General features: G+C 46.3%; 1 protein-coding gene across 3 annotated transcripts in view; it reads left to right on the top strand.

Moving 5' to 3' along the window:
* The first annotated feature begins 15,817 nt into the window (after nt 1-15,817).
* RELL1 (RELT like 1) overlaps nt 15,818-20,395 on the top strand; it is a 98,173-nt gene continuing 93,595 nt past the window's right edge. For all 3 annotated transcript variants that reach the window (XM_084799103.1, XM_084799101.1, XM_084799102.1), the window contains exon 1: nt 15,818-16,061. In XM_084799103.1, coding sequence (XP_084655229.1) covers nt 15,974-16,061 — 88 coding nt within the window. In that variant the 5' untranslated portion in view covers nt 15,818-15,973. The remainder of the gene's footprint in view (nt 16,062-20,395) is intronic.

Raw genomic sequence — 20,395 nt, forward strand, 5'->3', positions numbered from 1 at the left:
TTTAACCTCTTGTTTTTCCAGTAACTACGCTGACAGGACACAGGGATGGTCCCACTTTCAATCCCAGGGTGAGAGAATTGGGATTGGGCAGGAGAAGGTTCAGATAATGTGCCCAATATCTTTCTATTTTATTTTATTTACTTTTGATATTGCTGCCATAATGGTGATAACTGGGCCCCTTAAAGATTGTGGCTGCCTTGTCAGGATCCCTAAATTCCCGCCTCCCCGGCTTCTCTAGCCCCTGAGCATCACATGAAGGTTGCTCAGAGGGTATCACTTGCATTCATGATGGCAGCCAGGGATGACTGCAAGTGCAGCAACCGAGGGCTTGGGTTCAAGGCATCTACACTCTTAGCATCTCTTCAGCAGTCCGTGAGCTACTGTGTGTAGCTGAGTTACCCTGCCGTACGCCTTCCCTATTGCTGCTCTAACAAGTTCCCACAAACTCCTCAGCTTAAACAGCTCCAGTCACCTTACAGATATGTGGGATGGAAGCATGAAATGGGTGTCATTGCACGAGAATCAAAGCACGTGTTTCTATGAGCATGGGAAAAAATAGCCCCATAGAACAAATTGGCTACATTGTGTGGTGAGATAGCTGAGCCAAACCCATGTTTCCATAACAAGGTCTTGAGACAGCAGCATGACTTCATGATGAGATCTATCTCTATTTTTGGTGCCAGTGTCAAAAGTCCTACCAACTTTACTACGGTTTGCTGACTACACCCATACATAAAGGAAATGCTAAATTTTACTTTAAGATTTTTATAAATAAAATAAGAAGCTGCTGCATGAATGAATGTGAACCAGGCAGAAGCACTATTTTTTAAACTCTATTTTATTTGGTGTTCCTTAAGCCTCTATCTCTCTTCCAACCTCCTAACCCTAGGAAGTCGAGAAAGAAGGTTAGAAAGGACAGGAGATGCAGAATGCTTTAGCTACTTCCAGCTTGTTAGGGTCATCAGGTTCTTTGGGGCAATATCAGCCTCAGTTGTCAGGATATCTAGTAGTCCAGCTAACCAGGAAACCAGCAAACAAAGCAGAAGGACAAACAAGCAGCCTCTTCTTTCTCCGACCATCTCCTCAAAGCATCCTCAAAGCGTCCTCTTCCTCTCTCCAGGTGCTGATATTTATACCCTCCCAGAGTCCTCAGAATGAAACTAACTGCAGCTAGAAACGATCACGCCACTCAGGAGACAATTATCAGCTGTGGACAAACTAAGGCAGTCCCATATCCCATACTTGGGATTAAAACAAAAACATAGCATAATTAGGTTTTAAAGAAACCAGAACTTCTACTACACAGAGGCTTCACACTGAGGTCACAGAAAATTGAAGAGAAGAAGGTGACTCTGCAAGCAATCAAGGGCTGCAGCCTGGAGGAAAGTGTGGAAGAGAGGACTGTCTACTACTACACTATAGCTGCAACACAGCAGTTAGTCTGGTTGTGGAGTAAGGTGGGATTGTCACAGGCTAGAGAGACTGTTTCTGAGGTAACTGTTTGACTTCAAATGGGGAGGGGAGCGGGGAGGGGAAGGTTGGTGCATAAAGCAACATGAAAACTGTAGATGGATGTCTGTTTATGAGAAGTAGCTGTGGGTAGATTTGTGTCTTTTCCCAATTGAACACAAAATCAAACAATTCTGTAAGAAAAAAAAAGATATATATATATATCTATATATATATATTAGACAGAACAGCCTATAATCTTCCTGCTATCTTGGTGTGTGTTACAAAAGAAAAGACCAATTTGAATCTTGGTGTGAAGAGTTCCATGTTGGGGCCTTAGGTGAGGGGCCGTACAGAATGTGTGAAGGGAAGGGATGTAGGCTGTACTTTATCTTACTTCTGGCCAAGCAGGTTACTGCTAAAGAGACTACTGGTCTACCTAGGCCAAAGCCTGCAAGCTGACTTGAGCCACAGCTTGCCTTTTTACATCTTCATTGACTCTGCAGACACAGAGTAGGCATGAAATCACAACAGCAGGCCAAGAGTCCCAGAGCCTGTGTCAGGGCTGAGGGATAGAAAGGTTTTCATAGGCCTGATTTTCAGATAAAAACAGACATCCTTTGACAAGTGATTGACCCAAATTTATATTTTCTATGAGTACAAAATGTCAGATTTTTGAAGGCAAAGCATGACAAAAATTTTTCATGATTAACTTTAAAATCTGATTATAGGTTATAATGTTAATTTTTGGGTATACAGGGTTAAGAATTTATTAGTATTATTATTACTATTATTATTTTGGTTTTTCAAGACAGGGTTTTGATGTGTCCTGGCTGTCCTGGACTCAATTTGTAGACCAGGCTGGCCTTGGATTTACAGAGATCCATCTGCCTCTGTGTCCCAACTGCTGGGAATAAAGGCCTGTGACACTACACCTGGCTAGATAACAAATTATTAAACTGAATTTCAACTATTCTTTTTTAGTGCCTTTACTAGAAAATTTATTTTATTTATTTTATTTATTTTTGCATTTTCTCATTGGCAACATGCCTGTGGGTTTTTATTATTATTAATTTATTCAGATTACATCATAATTGTTATCCCATCACTTGTATCTTCCTGTTCCTCCCTCCTTCCTGCTTTCATCCTATTCCCCTCCTCTAGGTCTATGACCAAGGGGGACCTCCTTCCCCACTATATAGGCTATCAAATCTTTGTGGCCTGTAGTACATCCTTTTGATTTGGGGTATGCATGTATGTGCACATATGTGGGAGGCAGAGGTTGAGGAATTATTATCATCAGTGGCTCTACCTTTATTTTGATGATACTGTCTCTTGATGAACCTGCAGTTCACCAGTTTGGCTAAAAAGGCTAGCCAGAAACCCCAAAGATCTTTTTGGTCCCACCTCTCCAACTCTGGGAGTAAAGGCGTGGCACAGTGTACCTGTCTTTTTACATGGGTGTTAGATGCAAACGAAGGTCCTTTTCCTTGTGCAACCAGCACTTTACTGACACCATGGAGATGCAGGCAGCAGTGAAGAGGTAAGACCGTGAGCACATATTTCCCACTAGAACCCTGGAAACCCCTGTCCTCTGATGATGGCACATCTGGCCCTCTTCATGCTATATTTCTATTTACAGAAATAACATAGCTATTTGGCGTAGACATATCTGATAGTATTAACCCATAAAACTCACATAGTTCCAGTCTTGCTTAGCCTATTGCTGTAGGGTGCTGTTTTCTGAGCCCAGCTGTCCCCATCTTCAGGGGGAGACATGAAGGAGGACGCTTTCTCCAGCCACTCCTCTCAGGTGTTCGTATGTAGTTCTGCCTTAGCTGCATGTGGCTCTGGGGTCGTGGAGAGGTGTTAAGTGTGCACGGTGGGGATAACCAGGGGAAGGGGGCTGTGGAAGGCAACCCAAGGCTGAGTTAAGAACTAGCAGTGTGGCTGCTTTGGGGTCAGCTACAGTCTTATCAGTAACTCCTCAACCATGCTCTGTAAATAAGCCCAATAAATTCATTGGCTCCCCAGGGTGAACTTTGGTAGGATCATTCTCACGTTTGTCATTTGGACCTTGGGAGAGGGAAGACATTCACATCTGCATCGGGAAGGGGTTTTTTCAAAGTGCCTACACAAACATTGCCAGACTCTAACTTTTTTTTTTCTTATTACCACCTCCCTCCCCAACTCTCCTGGCTGTACATAGTCCTTTCAGGGAAACCCTTAGCACTCAGTGGGTCCTCCTCTCTTTTTGATGTGACGTCATGGAGGTGGGACTTGTGGGGATGGATGTGATGGTCCACACGGAGCTTGGGGTGGGGTGTCCACCCATAAGTAGAGTTTATGGCTTGCTGGCAATATTGAGGAGAAGACAAGAGGAATTCATGGTACAACTCTGAGCCTTGGCAGCAGAATGGCTCATAATGGGAGTCTCAGCCAGAGAAACTGGCAGCTCGCATTCCCTGCTCCTTCCACCTTCTACCTCCTCACCTTGCTTTCACATCTCACGAACTGCCAGACAGTTCCATTCTCTCTGACCTCCCTCTGAAGCTGGGTCCTTCTGTTATCTGTTCACTTGAAACTCGTCATCTGGATTACTTAGCTTTCAAAAATGATGGAAAAGCCCCTCCCCCAAGTATCAGACTCCTCATAAGAAAGCCTCTGGTCTTTTATCCATCTCTGAAACAGCTTTTACCTCCTGGGATGCATGGGCACAGAGCATCACACGGCTGCTCAGATTGGCCCATGGAACACTGGCGGGCTGCAGCCCAGATGTCTGCTCCGTGATGTACAGTGGTGCACGTTGGGCAGACCTCCCAGTACCTGTAGTAGCTGTTCAAATCTTTATGGCTTTCAGCAATCTCTATAATTAGCAAAATGAACGTCCATTCTTCTAGCTAGTTTAATAGTATGCTATTGATCAATCTGGGTAAATCTGCCCTGGTGGTCAATGGACAGGGCTTTCCAGGGTCCTAGAGGGAAGTGTATGTGCTCACATTTTTACATCTTTACCTCTGCCTGAAACTCTACAGTATGATCAGCCTGCATTCTGCGCTAGCTCTGTCCTACTACTCAGAGCAAAATGAAGCCTCTTCAGGCAGCAGAGATAATAAACAAGGATGCTTAGAGCACGGTTGACATAGGACTCAGGGCATGTACCCACATGCACACATGCCTATGTACGTGCCACAGACAGTACGTATTCCATGACTTACTCCTATGTAGGCTGTTGGTGGGAGCATTGTGTCTAATGTTCCTGTCTAGCACTAACAGCTACATTTAAAGCCCCTGGCAGGTGGCTTCATGTTCTTCTGAGCTAAGAAAAAGTAGTTCACAGTCTGTCTATAAAACTCATGGTTGGGGGCTGGAGAGATGGCTCAGTAGTTAAAAGCACTGGCCTTCCAGAGGACCCAGGTTCAATTCCTAGGATGCACATGGCAGCTCACAGCTGTCTGTAACTCCTGTTCCAGAGGATCTGAGTGCCTCACACATGCAGGCAGAATGTGAATGAACACAAAGTAAAAAAAGAAAAAAGAAAGAAATCAATAAATTATTTAAAGGTCATGGTTATTTTGAGTAGGCTTTGGGTGGGAAACAATCATTACAACCTTGGCTGGAGAGCTTGAGGCCTAGCTCTCTTCACACCTGTGAAAGTGTCCCCTTTCTATTGTACTGTACTCTTTATTTTTATTTATTTATTTATTTATTTATTTATTTATTTAGTTTTTTTGAGACAGGGTTTCTCTGTGTAGCCTTGGCTGTCCTGGGCTAACTTTGTAGACCAGGCTGGCCTTGAACTCACACAGAGATCCACCTGCCTCTGCCTCCCAAATGCTAGGATTAAAGGCGTGCGCCACTGCCCGGCTATGTACTGTACTCTTTAATGATATAGTGTTCTTTTTCCTGGTGGTGCTGAGCTAAAGGAGGTGTGGCCAAGATAGTACCCCGTACCTTGTAGAGCCTATATCCTCCAAAATGTTCAGTGGTAAATCTGGTCCCCAGCCACACAAGTGTGCCTTGTAATTCTATTTTCACTGATGCCCACAGAACAATGCTTTGTTTCCTGAGTACGAGGCAGCCAATGGTCTGGGCCATTTACTTGCAACATTTAGCAGACCACTGGCATTTATTTCATAAACGCAGTGGCATATCTTACAGTACCTAGCACTAGCAAGCACACACGCTCCCGTAAGCTGAGAAGCCTGCAGTCTAGCCAGCTTCGGGCACCCTGTTATTTGGCTGCTCATTAGTGTAGAGTCATCTATAGTCTAAGATGTTCAAGGACTTCCAATCTTCGAAGTCATCCTGTCACCCTCCAACTGTACAGGCAAGAACACTCGTGCAAGAAGAGATGTTTGCCTCAGGGGGAGGGACTAGGAGCTAGACAGACCTCTGACAGGCAGACAGATAGAAAAAGGGACCACGCACAATTAAAAAAAGAAAGAATAAAAGAAAGGAAGGAAGGAAGGAAGGAAGGAAGGAAGGAAGGAAGGAAGATCTGGCAGGGCTTTTTCCCACCCAAAAGCAAGGCCACCCTTCTGACTGACCAGTCCAGGCTGGCCAGATATGTTCAAAGCCTGTGCTGAACGTGCTTACCTGAAATTGTGGGCCTGCCAACTTTCTTTTCTTTGTCTAAGCTGTCAAAACCAAAATCAGGGAAAGGGGGCCCATCCCAGACCACCAGAAACAATTAAAAGCCCAGCCCTCCAGAGACAAAAAGGACCCCAATCTCCTCTCTGCTCTCGGCTCTCTCCCTTCCTCTTCCCTTCCCTCCTCCCTCTGTCCTCCCTTTCCCTCCTCACCCCCTCCCTCCCTCCCCACCCTCCTCCCCCTCCCCTCTCTCCCCTCACGTGTAATATAGTGCTACCATTGCTACCTGTCGTGTTGCCAATTCTTCCTGCCCTTTGATTTTTTAATCAGCAGAGAAAATGAACCCAGTGAAGACAGTAATGCTACCAGGCTTCCTCTCAAGACCCCAGGGCCGTTGATCTTCTCCATTTCACCATTGGTTGTTGCTTATAGGAATTTCTTTAAGCAATGCTAGGATCTTTTGTTAAGTTGCAGTAATTCTGTCCCATGACCTCCTTCTCTCAGTATATGAAATGCATATTTGCTGTTAGGTCAAAAGACCTAAATATAAAAAAAACACAAAAAACTTTACTTCCTCACAGTTCTAAAAACAAACAAGCAAACAAACAAACAAAAGCGTAAGCTTAATTCCTAGATGTAACTACTTATAAGGACATATGACTACATCTAATTCACAGAAAGACAAAATTCTACCAAGAATGCTTAGTGTTAATTAGAGTAAATAACAGTCACCAGACACTCATGCATTTACATGATGGTGATGAAAATGACCTTTTAGCAGTGGAGAGGGAAACAGGAAAGGTTTCAGCTAAGGAGAATGATTAACCAAATTCTCAGAGAAACTAGAAAAAAAGAAAATCAACAAACCCCAGAAAGGACAGCGCATAAGGGTATAAGGGTTTCTTTCCTCCTCCTCCTCCTCCTTCTTCTTTTGTTTTGTTCCGGTTTTTGTTGTTGTTGTTGTTGTTGTTTTGTTTTTGTTTTTAGAGGCAGGGTTTCTCTGTGTTGCCTTGGCTATCCTGGACTTCCTTTGTAGACCAGGCTGGCCTTGAACTCACCGAGATCCGGTGTGTGCCACAGCGCCTGGTTTGTATAAGGTTTTCAAATTCATCCCAAGCGCTCTGACAGCAGACCCACTCCCACAATTAAATCAGTTCTTCTTAAAGAAAACAAAAGTTGTATACAATAATGTTAGCTAGTTTTATGTCAATTTGACAAAGCTGTGGTTACTTGGGTGGAGGGAACATGGCATTCAGAACATGCCTCCTTAGGACTGGGCTTCGGGCAAGCCTGTGGGGCATTTTCTTAATTAGTGACTGATAAGCATAGGACCAAGCCCATTGTGGGTGGTGTTACCCTGGTGTGGTGATCTTGGGTTCTGTAAGAAAGCAGGGTGAACAGGTCTTAAAAGCAAGCAAGCAAGCAAGCAAGCAAGCAAGCAGGCAAGCAAGCAAGCAAGCAGCACCCTCCATGCCTTCTGCGTCATCAGCTCCTGCCTCTAGGTTCCTGCCCTCTTTGAGTTCCTGTCTGGACTTCCTTCTATGATGAACATGTGGAAGCACCAAATAAGCCCTTTCCTCCTCCAGTTGCTTTTGGTCATGGTGTTTTGAGAAATTTTGTCTTGGTGTGTTGGGGAAACTTGGCAGTGTTCACTCCCCTCCTTTTTAAGGTGTGGGGTAGGATGGGGGTGGGGCCAGTATACATGCTGATTTATTTCTTGCCTGCATGTGATCAAGCACATCCTGTACAGTTAGGGGAACCAACCTTGTTTACAGAAGGGAAAACACGTGGCTTGTTATCGCACATGAACAGTCCATAGCATTTTAGGAAGTTATCTTTCTTCGCTCTCATCTCTCTCATCTCTCTCATCTCTTTTTTGGTTTTTCGAGACAAGGTTTCTCTGTGATAGTCTTGGCTGTCCTAGACTCACTTTGTAGATCAGGCTGGCCTTGAACTCATAGCGATCCACCTGCCTCTGCCTCCCAATTGCTGGGATTAAAGGCGTGTGCCACCATGCCCAGCTCTCTCTCATCTCTTAAGCACAATAATTTTAACTTAAAACATAACTTCAGCCCTCATGTCAGCTGTGCTGATCTTTTTTTGCCAGTGTGCACGGCTGAAGACGGCGGCTGTTTAGCTTGGAGGGTAGTGCTGTGGAACATATGGGAGAAAACTTCAAAAGCCCAGTTTAAACACGAAGTGACAAATTAAGAGGACAAGACTTTCTGTTGGAAAAGGAAGAGCTGAAAGGTCAGTGTCCTGCATTTCAGAGGCGAACTGTGAGTACAGGTAGCAGGCCAGGCACTGCGAGTGGATTTGTATCCTGGTTGAGCCAGGTGGCAGCTGTTACTCAGGTAGAGGCCACGGATTCTTTAATTTTGAATCTCTGCAGCCTCAAAGTGAGGCTCGCTAATGATACTTTCTCAAGTCAAAGACTGCTGTGAGGAGTTGGCAGTGGTGACGCAAGCCTTTAATCCCAGCACTCGGGGAGGCAGAGGTAGGCAGATCTCTGTGAGTTCGAGGCCAGCCTTGCCACAGAGGAACCCTGTCTTGAAAATCCAAAATAAATAATTAAAATTAAAAATTAAAAATAAATAAGTAAATAAAAATTTAAAAATGCTGTGAAGATTTACTGAAATGAACATAGGAAAAAAATAAGTGTTCTCCACAGGATTTTGGCAAGTCCACAAAATGAACAAATGAAGGCTATTGTTACAACTATTTCAAGATTTATTTTTGTTGTTAAAAACAAACAAAAAACCAAAAACCCTGAAAGCCTGGGCGTGGTGGCTCACGCCTTTAATCCCAGCACTCAGGAGGCAGAGGCAGGTAGATCTCTGTGAGTTCGAGGCCAGCCTGGTCGACCAAGACAGCCAAGGCTACACAGAGGAACCCTGTCTCAAAAAAACAAAACAAAACAAAACAAACAAACAAAAAAACCTGGACCACTTAGTTTTGTAATGCCAATTTTACATTATTGGGAGAAATACAACTTTTTGTGAGACATAAGGGACCTTAGCTACATTTGAGTCTTCACATTTAAAATAAAACAGTATGCTTTTAGATAGGCATTTATGAACATTTTTTTCTCAAGTAAACAAATCTGCAAGACTAAGCACTGGGGAGTTGGAGAGAAGGCTAGGCGATCCGGAGCACTTGCTGCTCTCGCAGAGGAGAGCTGGGTAGATTCCCACGCCCACCTGCAGCTCATAACCACTCCATCTCCATGGCATCTGATTACTTCTGACTGCCATAGGCACCAGCCACAAATGTGTTACACACACACACGGCAAAATACACATAGACTGAAAAAGGAAAATCTAATTTAAAAAAAAGTCAGGACCCAGAAGCACAACTTCAGTTTCATTTTACTTATTTTCTATCTTCTGTTTTTTAAAAATATCTCTTCTCTCTCTCTCTCTCTCTCTCTCTCTCTCTCTCTCTCTCTCTCTCGTTCCATTACCCCTTTCCTAAAAAGATATTCTAATACGTGATTATAGGTTTGTGTAAAAATTATTAAGACAAACTACGGCTAAATGTTATTGGAAATCTAAGATGGGGAATTTCAGAGTCTTAGCTTCCAATCTTGCCTCGTGTTAGATATAAATTGTCAGACAAATCTAACTCTCTCTCTCTCTCATCCCTAAAATGAGGGGCTTAGTGGGTGGCTAATGGCTTTACCCTCTGTTTTAAGTACTGGATCGCACTCTTATTTCTGCAGAGCCGTTAGCAGACACCCAATTCAAATATTAAAATTTAACAACAAATTAAAAACTATCCTTTCTTAGTGATAAATTCAATCTGTGAGGGAGAAAAGTGTTTTACATTTTCGAGAGACATCTGTGCAAGCATTTTGTTTCAGTCTTAAATTTCAAAAACAGAGCTAGTCTTACACGTGTGATCACACATGTTTTAAGAAGGCCTGAGGTTTGATGCTGTGCTCTTGAAGATGCTGGAATGGACAGCCCTGCATCTACTTTTACTAGCATAGACTGTACAAAATACTGACCTCTTAAATGACACTTCCATACATATGTGTAATGTTCTTTGGTCACACTCACTCCTACCAACCTGCTCTCTTTCTACTTTCTTTCTTTTTTGGTTTTTCGAGACAGGGTTTCTTTGTGTAGCCTTGGATATCCTGGACTCGCTGTGCAGACCAGGCTGGCCTTGAACTCACAGCTTTTGTGTCCTATTTTTCTTTAAATGTGGATTTCCCATAAGAAGAAAAATGCAATGTTTGGTTTTCTCATGGTTACTTTGTTTCCTCAATGTTATTTTTCTTAACGCGATGGTCTCCAGTTCCATCTCTGTTTCCTGCAAACAACATACGTTTGTTCTTCATTGTTTGGGAAATGTTATACTAATCACCCCGCCACTCCAAGGATTAAATAAGGCAAAACTTCATTTAAAAAATTGTTAAGAAGCTGCTTAGCAGAAATTCTAATTCCTCCAGGGTCTGCATTTCTTGAAATCAAAATATGTGCTCAGGGTTGTGCTCCCTGTTGAAAACCCCACCCTGCTCTCCAAACTAACCAATCACATAATAGCCTATAGCCTGAGGTTGCGCTCTGACCACTCAGAGAAAGGCACAGGGCCCCTTTGTTTAGGAATACAAACCCAACAGGACTGGCACTGGGTGTGCCTGCCTGCCTGCTTTGGCATGGCTGCACACCCTTCTGCAGATGCAAAACTCCTCTCCTCGCCTTCCCAAAATACTTTCGATTGTGTGCGTTTTCCTGGGACCCCAGACTCATTTCTAACAATTAGCTGTGTGTTTTTTCTTTCTTTCTTTTTTTGTGTTTGTTTGTTTATTTGGTTGGTTGGTTTTTCGAGACAGGGTTTCTCTGTGTAGCCTTGGCTGTCCTAGACTCACTTTGTAGACCAGGCTGGCCTCGAACTCACGGTGATCTGCCTGCCTCTCGTGCGTCACCATGCCTGGCTTAGCTGTGTGCTTTCATTGTGCATTGGCTCCAGCAAATGATGTAGCTAGTTTGGCAATTGCTGATCATTTGTCGTTCAATTAGATAAGCATATGAGTGTTTGTCCTATTGCTTACTTTTTAGGGTCACTATTGCTGTGATGACACAATGACCATGACCAAAACAACTTGGGGAATGTTTTAGTTATGGTTTTATTGCTGTGAAGAGACACCATGACCATGGCAACTCTTACAAAGGAAAACACTTCATTGGGGCTGGCTTAGAGTTCAGAGGTTTGGTTTATTATCATCATGGCAGGAAGCACGGCAGCATGCAGGCAGACATGGTGCCGGAGAGGTGGCTGAGAGCTCTACATCAGATCTGCAGGCGACGGGAAGAAAGAGTGAGCCACTAGGCCTGGCTTGAGCCTCTGAGACTTTAATGCCCTCTCCCCAGTGACACACATCCTCCAGAAAAGTCATAGTTGATTGATTAAAAACAGAATGAGCTAATGACAGCAAAGATAGAATATATAAATGCAGGTTTATTGGAAGCAGCGTGGACACTAGCCTGGTGTGTGTGTGCAAAAGGCTAGAATGTTGGCCCACTTGGGGTGGAGCAGGCTGTTGAATTTGCTGTCCAGGGTTTGTGAGACCATCTGTAGCTGCGATACTGCAGCCCCAGCTGATGCAGTCTGTGGGGTTCAGGCCGGAGCACCCGGGTTTTGGATGCGGCACCTGGCAGGGTGCTGAAACATATATGTGTTAGGGGCAGAAGATGAAGCACGGACGCTTGAAATGTTTAGGCCCATGGTCTTGGTAGTTGGGGGAGGGGAATCCCAAAAGCTAGGGAATGGAGGAGGAATCCCCACTCTCTGAAATAGGAAATACTTATCTGGAGGATAAGTGATCTGTGGATTTGAGTAAATCTCCTGAAGCTTACCAGAATCGTTTTAAGTTTATAAAAAGATGAATTGGCTTGGGAGACAATCTTGAATCTGATTAATATTAAAGCTCTGAACAGTCTAAATGCAACAGTAGCATAGTGGTTGATGGGGGAAGAGTTTTTTATGTACCTTTACCAACCTTAAAACACCTTCTCAGACCCTCAGGCATTACATAAACTTTACATTTTTCTGAGAAGGCAGCTGAATGCCTGGTTTTTGTTGTTAAACTGATCTTTAAACCCATCAAAGACTTGAGAAAGATCAGTTACCACAGGGGCATAATCCAAGCGGCCTAAGTATTGATTAATATGACAGAGGCTTGCCCATTATCAGACAGCCTACCCAGTAGGCTCCTGGGGTGTCGACGGGCAGAGGTCCTGGGGCAGCATCAGTTTTCAGTTGCCAGGCCCAGCTAATTTGATAAGCTGTTCTGTGGAGAGGGCCTTGGGAGACTGGCTGACCTTATCTTGTGTAGGCAAAAGTGGGCAGTCAACTCTCTGGGTGTTCTGTTTCTCCACAGTTCAGGCAGGGCCTTAGCAGTGAAAGGGTTGGAGTTGGGGTAGCCTTGCCCAGTGTCACAGTCCATGTGGAGTCATCTGTCATTTTGCCCGAATCATTTTGGAGGCCATGGGGTCATTGCTAGAAGCTGGGTCTCTGTCACATTAAGCTTTTTTATTAAGCATTTAAATGTATTTATTCTACAGATTCTCTGATAAGTTTGAGGACCAACATCTATAAACTATAGCTGAGCTTAACTGTTTTAGTTACCCATCACAAGCTTAACCTTGAAAATCTACAACTAGATTACAAAAAGCACAATCCTGTAGTTAATGCATCTTTACAGACGGAACAGCAGAAGCTTGAAAGACAGAAATTGCATTTGAAGTTCAGTAAGGATTTGAACAGGGCTGGCAGCCCTCAAAAAAGATGGCGGCTAGTCATGTGACTGCCCTCAGTCAAGATGGCAATGAAGCCATAGCATCTCACCCCCCCCTCTTTCCCAAAAGCAACCTGGTGACCAGCCACCTGTCTCGGTAATCAGCCGGCAGTGAGCAATTTAAAAAGAGACTGCCATGGTGCCCAGCTGCTGCTGCCGCTGCTGCCACAGTGCCCAGGTGCTGTCATCGGCACCTGACAAGACCACGCGTGGGTGTGAGGTAGAGGGGGAAGGGGATAGGTGGGACCTGGAGCCACAGGTGCAGAGAGCAGCTGCAGGAAGGAGAGGACGGGAGTGGGAGAAGAATATGATTTTCAAAAACCCTGGACAGATGCAGTTTGAAAAAAAAATTTACACAGACACGCACTGGCAACCCTGTCTCCCAGCCTCAGTCGGGACCCCAAGATTATGGAGTGCCGTCCCAAATCCATAATCTGAGATCGGCAGTTTTGGGCGGGGGAATAACCCATGGTCAGACCTCTCCAAACTACAGGCATCCCCCGTGACAGACAAGCTCTTGCATGGTCATGACTTCAGAGAGAGTCTCTTAGGGATCTCGAAGAGGCAGCTGATACCTCTTGATAATTTACCAAGTGCAGAGTTACATCAGGTGGAGAGGGAGCGGAAGAGACGCGGTCCCCACGTGGACTCTGGCTGGGTAGTCAACTTCTCCCAGGTTTAAATGATGAATCAGGACAGGCAGAATGATGGGGCGTAGGGAGCAGCCCCGCAAATCCAGCCTGCTGGGGTGGGTGGGGCTCAACTTCCCCTGGGAGTCATGGGCACAAGATTGAGTATTCCACAATACTCACGCCAATAAGGCCACACCTCCTAATAGTGTCACTCCCTGGTGACCAAGCATACAAACACGTGAGTCCATGGGAGCCATTCCTGTTAGGTCCTGCTGCGGGGTGTGGTGGCATGTCCTTGGCGCAGGTCTTCCCCTCTCCCAGAGACCCTTCACTATATAATCCACACATTCCACTGTCCCCTTGCCCCCTTTCCCACCCCGCCCCCTCCCTTCCCCCACCCCTGGCACGTGCTGTCTTTCCCCCTTCTCCCCCTCCCCCGCCCTGCAGCCCCCCCTTGCTTCCAATAACCCTGCATTTATATATTATACCTCATTGCCTTTAGCTCACTCCGTTTTAATCAATCAGTTCCTGGTTAAACCACCCCAGGGAGGAAAGGATTCCTTTGGCTTACACTTCCACATTGCTGTTCAGTACTGGAGGAAGTCAGGACAGGAACCCAAGCAGGGCAGGAACCTGGAGGCAGGAACTGATGCAGAGGCCACGGAGAGGTGCTGCTTACTGGCTTGCAACTCATGGCTTGCTCAGTCTGTTTTCTTATAGAAGCCAGGCCCACCAGCCCAGGGGTGGCCTCACCCACAATGGGCCAGGCCCTCAAGAGAAAAGCACCACGGGCTTGCTTACAAGCTGATCTTCTGGGGAGGCATTTTCCCAGTTGCGGTTCTCAGATGACTCAAATTGTGTCCAGTTGACAAAAACCTAGCCAGCACGATGCCCTTTCCTTTGCATCCATTCTCAAGCTTTCCCTTTGATATAAAAGTAGAAAAGACTTTCTCCTAAGTTTGCCAGACTACAGGATGGTTCCTGTCTTTGGCTTCAAAGGGCAGGGCTTCCAACATCAGCCTCTGCCACCTGTGGTGTCTGTCCCTGGTAACATCAGTGCTCTTTGTAACAGAGAGCAGAGCGCAGGGAGGATGCTAGAGAGGAGAAAATGCATCTCCCTTGAAATTCACAGGCCATCAGTTTACAGAAAAGGCTGAAGACCCAGCCTCCACCCAGCCCTTTGCTGTTGCTCAGGGCTTGCTCTACTCATAGCTGTCTCATTTAAAATTTAAAATTTAAAATCTGTCATATTTAAAATAGAGCTATTCAGAAAGAGGCTAATTCCCCTTTAACAACTACTTCTGACCTCTTAGAGCATGCTGTGCTTGAGCCAGGTGCTCAGATTAAAGTGGTGAGCAAACACTGGAGCAACGAATTACAATGAGCTTGGTAGCTTTAGTGGCCCAGACGTCGTGGGCTCACTTCCTGGCCCGTGAAGTGGGGCTAATAGTCACCTTACAGAGCTGACGTGAGGATATGAAGACCGGACAACTTGAAGAACGGTTTCAGGGGAGTGTTTCTAAGATGCAACGTAGGCACATAATTAAAACAAAACCCAACCCAACCCAAGCAAACAGCCAATCAAAAGCCCTGTAACTTATTCCTGGAAATGTGTGGGGATATGTTCCTCAACAGAAGTAGCTTAGACGGAAGCAGCGATGGGAACAATTAAAAAGTTTTTCATCTTTTCCCCCTTAAAATTTAAACAACCAACATGACTTTGAACGCAGCATTCCTTCTTGGACCGCTAACCAAAGTTAATTAACTGGGTAGAGACTCCAATAGAGAAAAAACTAGGCGCCATTCCGAAAGTGCCGGACCTGTCTGTTCTCCATCCTGGGCTTCCTGGCCTAACCTCCAGTCTTCTTCCTCTTCCCACGCCTGATTTACTCCCAAGATCCTGGAGAAGGAGAAGCCCGCCTCGCCCCGCCCGGCCCCAGCCCGAGGCTCCCGCGCAGCCCCCGCCACTTCTCAGGGCAGGGTTTGGAAAGGAAGCTGGCCCAACCTAGAGTAGGCGGAGAGGGGCAGCAGTGGGCGGGGCTGGGGGCGGGGCCACGGCGTTTCCTCCGCTGCTGACGTTACTCAACGGTTCAGAGGGGAATGGGGAGTGGCAGGGAGAGGCGTGGCCAGGACTCGGGGGCGGGGTCCTGCCTGCGGGGGCGGGGCCTGGCCTTAGGGGACCCGGGCGCGGTGGGGAGAGGCGGGGCTTCTGCGTGGTGGGCGGGGCCAGGTCTCAGGGGATCCGGGCGCGGCGGGGAAAGGCGGGGCTTTCGTGCGGTGGGCGGGGCCAGGTCTCTGGGGATCCGGGCGCGGCGGGGAGAGGCGGGGCTTCCGCGCGGTGGGCGGGTCCTCGGCGGGTCCAAGCGGATCAGCTAGGGGCTCGCTGGGGCCGAGCTCCACTCACTACACAATCAGTGGGGCGGCTCTCGAGCTGCACTATCTACTTGGACCCGGGCCGCGGCGGCCGGGGCGAGGAGGGCACAGGGACGAGGCGATGGCTCCGTGGGGACTCCCGGGGTCTGCTGCGCTCGCTGCTGCGGCGTTCGTGGGAGGCGCCGTGAGTTCGCCTCTGGTGGCCCCCGGTGAGTGCACGGTCCGGGTGGGAACTCCAGGTGCTGAGTTGGGTCAGCCCGGGAAAGGGAGCGTGGGACATGACGGGTCTGGACGGGTCGAGACCACAGCCCTGAGTTGCGCGCGCCGCGCTCTGTCTGCTACCGGATCTGGCTCTCAACATCTGGGTGTCCCGGGGTGGCCCGGGCAGGGTGCGGCGCGCAGCACAGCTCGGGTCCCTCCTCTCCCGCCAGCCGGGTTCCCGCCTCTCCTCCTCAGCCTGTTCTAAGGACCGCGGAACCCCAACTCGGACTCTTCTGGGTGTCGCTTTCCTGGGGGCGCCTTCTCCCCAGCCTCAGATTCCTTTCTACCGTCCTGGTCCTCAAAGGCCTCTCCAGCCGAAGATCTTGACACGCTGGACCAGGTTCTGCTTTATTGCCGCTTTCCTCACTCTCCTAATTTTCTTTTATCCTTTTCATTCTATTAAAGCCTCGAAAGTACCAGTCTTTGCAGGTGGTTATGGATTCTTGTAGTAAGTCAGGAATTTCCCACTCCATCCCATATAACCCGGATCTGTAATGTACACTGCTCTTTTCTTTGTATCAAATCCTGTTATCACAAAAGGAACCCTCTGTGGTCAGGGTGGAAGCCACCAGCTGAGACTCTGGTGTGTTGTCCTCAACTGGGAGCTATGAGCGGGAGTTTCTAGCAGAGACCTAAGAGATCTACCTTTTACTTAAGGAAGTTCTACCTTGCACTCCTGTTTTTATAAGTCACACGCCAGAGATTCTTAATCATTGTTTCCCCCCTCTTAATTGCCACCTCGTTGCCGTAGTTAAAAAAAGAGTTAAGCCTTCCTGGCCATTTGGGGTTACCACAGGCTGGTTCTTACGTCAGCAGGCTCTGCCAAGCTTGCCTTCAGGGGTGGCTCCTCTTCAGGCCCAAATAATAAGCAGCTGGAAGGCTTCCAACAGCGACTGTCTCCTCTATAAAATACCGGTCCTGCTCTTCCTTCCCGAGAACATTCCAGTCATTTAGAGCTTTGAAACTGGCTTGTCATTTGGCCTTTACTTTCTCCTAGGACTCAGCACACGTTAGGAAGGGACTGGCACAGATAGATAATGTGTCTCCTGAGTATTTATTAACAGACCCACATTTCCTTCAGACATCTACCTAGGGGAAAGGGAAGCTAGTGACAAATTTTATTGGATGGGAGATTTTCATGTGCGTGCTGTTGTTTTTTTTTTTTTTTCCTTCCTGGGACCCGTAAGTACAATAGGTTCAAACTAGACCTGAGCCTGCAGGTTATAATGAGGCTAGAATTAATCACTTGTTGCAGAGTTGGGGTGGGGTGGGGGGGCTTAACCTGGCAGCCACATTGTTATAGTTTAGCTCCCGAGGCATGCAGTCAGCCATCAATCAGAAGTCCGCTCCTAGAGTGGGTTTGTTTTGCTGGGTTTCTGAACAACATCCGGGCATCAGGGCCTGCAGTGTGACTGAGGAAAAGTCTTACCTAGCTGTGCTGTTAGTAACCTTTTTGGTGACAGTTAATGCTTAAGAAGGATGAAGTCTCTAAGATGGAAAAGATAAAGGTTCAGATTTGTGTTGTAATAGACCCTGTAGAACTGTGTACCTAAAATGCAGATTTGCTGGCAGGCTTTGGATGATGATCCCGGAACAGCTGGCATCTGATCTCTCTGGAATCCAAGCGGAGAAGCAGGGAGAGATGGGAGCCCATATAGAAACCTGCTGTGTGCTTTAGCTGGGGAAACAGAGCAGAAGTCAGCCTCGGCCCCCTGACTTAAAATACCCACACATCACATCGTGAGCGTGGAGTTGTTGTCTGAGCCACACAGTGCAGAAAGCCTCACAGTGGGTGGGTGGCAAATCTCTTTCACTTCCTTTGTTGTAAACTGTCTAAGGGAACCACTCTACAAGCTCCAGAGGTGCCTTGCCTTGCCTTGCCTTGTTTCTGCTCTTAGGCTCCCTGCTCCGGAACCTCAGGGCTTCTTGGTTTCTCAGTGTTCCTGTCAGCGGGCACAGCCCTCGTGTAGAGACGTGCGTGAGACAGGTCCAGGGCTGGTGCTGGGGGAGACGCACAGTCCCTGGGCTCTGTGGGCATCCAGCCAGCCTCAGATTCCTCATTTAGATGCTGAAGATACGTTTGATTAAATTCTGGGTTCTCCTGTGGCTGCCTGTGCCTGGCCAAATGTCCACATGATACAGAGACATTGGGTGCAGTGTTTTGGAAAAAAAAAAAGCACTGTCTGAAACTAGGGATTTCATGCTTACTCCAAATTTAAAGAGGACATGAAAAATGTTACCCATGGCTGTCGTCTCTTTCTCTCTATCCCGCCAGGAAAGAATGAGGCAGGGAAACCTAGGGAGGAGTTGGATTCGAATGCGAGACGCCACAGTTCAGGTGATTCAGACAGAAAACTTCCATTTTTACTTTTTTAAAGAATAGTTTGGCTTTGATGTTGAAGTCTTATTACATGTTGGGCCATTTTAATTACATTATTTAAAAAGCAATCTGGTGTAATTTTGAAGGGCTAAAATCAAAAGTTGGCATCATCACGCTGTGGCTTCTGGGTGTTGCTCAGTGGCAGAACACTTACCTGCCTACCTGCTGCCTGTCACGTTTAGGGTTCAATCCTTAGCACTAAAAAAAGAAAAATAAATAAATAAAAAGAAACAAAAGAATGATCTAACTTGTCATTAGTTAAAACTATGTTTCTTAGTGATGTCTTTGCACATTTGCACAGTAGGAACTGATAAAGATTTTTAAATTGTATTTTCTTTTATTTCCATGTAAATGGCATCTATGCAATTTTTGTCCTTACTCCTGAAATTATAATATGTGTTGTTTATGTCATATTTACTTATTTAATACTGTACAGTCTTAATGTATGGAAAACGTCATATACAACAAGGAGTTGGTTAAGGTTTTAGGGCTGCTAAGCCAAGAGAGTAAAATATCTATTGTAAGAATGCTGGGCATGGTGGCCCACACCTTTAATCCCAGCACTTGGGGCCAGAAGCAGGCTTATCTCTGTGAGTTTGAGACCAGCCCGGTCTACAGAGTAAGCTTCAGGACAGGCAGGGCTACATACACAGAGAGACCTTGTCTCAACAAGCAGACAAACCAACCAACAACAGAGAGATCTGGTGTAAGACTGAAGGGTTAGTGTGGCAGCTGCGAGTTTTTGGAAGAGGGAATTCAGTGCTTATTATAGCCTATTTGATGGCAGGTGATGGCCTTTGCACGCAGATCACTTAATCCGTGTAATTCCTCAGGACCTGATTTTATTCCTGTGTGCTTATGGCTGGGGACGAGGAGCCTTTGAGAAGTGGGAAGATCCCTCGGTGTTACCTGGGCTTTGCCATTCTGGCTTGTCTGTTCAGTTCCAAAGTGCATTCTAAACCGTTCCCCCCACCCTGTTCGGAAAGAAGTTTCTTTTCATTCTAAAATGTTTATGAGGAGTCACAGCGGGTGAGACTCCCTCTGCCTTGTAGTTGTGAAGAGCCCCTCCCACAGCTGGTGTGGGAGGGGGGAGAGAATTACCCCTGCTCTCTCCCCCAGAGGCACTTGCCTCAGTTAGCATTCCATTCTTAGTGCATCTTGACCTTGGATAATATCTCACTTCGGGGAGTTTTATAGCCTCCGTCCCCTTCACCTTTGTTATGTAGTCTCTCTTCCTGATACATTGAAAAGGTGTCTTGCAGTGGCATCACCATGTTTGCCTCACTGTGCCTCCTTCTGGGGAGGCTGTAGTTATTAGTAATTGTTTAAAAATGAGATTTAAGGCTCCATTGTTTCAGTGAACACCTTTGTCCCCAAGGCTTGGTCTGATACTTGATGACTTGAGTAGAAACTGGTTTTTGGAGAAGCCACTTGCAGGCCAGTGCTGTTTGCATTGTTAGGCCATCGGTAACCCCTCTGGTCTGAAGGTCTTCCTGGCTTGTATGTACTCTTATAGCAGTGGTCTAAAGCACTCACCTGTCACTCTTAGTTTTTTTTTTCCCCATGAAAATAAAAAAATTAATTGCTAATTTGTTAGGCAGGTGTTGGTACCTTATTTTAATTTGTTACCATCTTTGGGTTTTGTAAGATTGGCTGTTTGTCTTTCTGATATCCTTTATCGGGTTAGTTTTCTTTTTGCCCCCTAGTATCTGAGGCATTTGGGCATCGCTGAAATCCTTTTTGGACGTTTCTCAAATGCAGAATGCTCTGAAAACTGAGTTTTTTTGTTTTTTTGTTTTTTGTTTTTTTGATATACTCTGGTGAGGGTCACACACAGCCTGCCCCAGAGTGAGATGTTCAAGTGCAGGTCTGCTCTCCTGCAGGTTGAAAATCTGTATGCTT

Source organism: Acomys minous (assembly GCF_964271855.1).
Source record: "Acomys minous genome assembly, chromosome: 10".
Classification (NCBI taxonomy): domain Eukaryota; kingdom Metazoa; phylum Chordata; class Mammalia; order Rodentia; family Muridae; genus Acomys; species Acomys minous.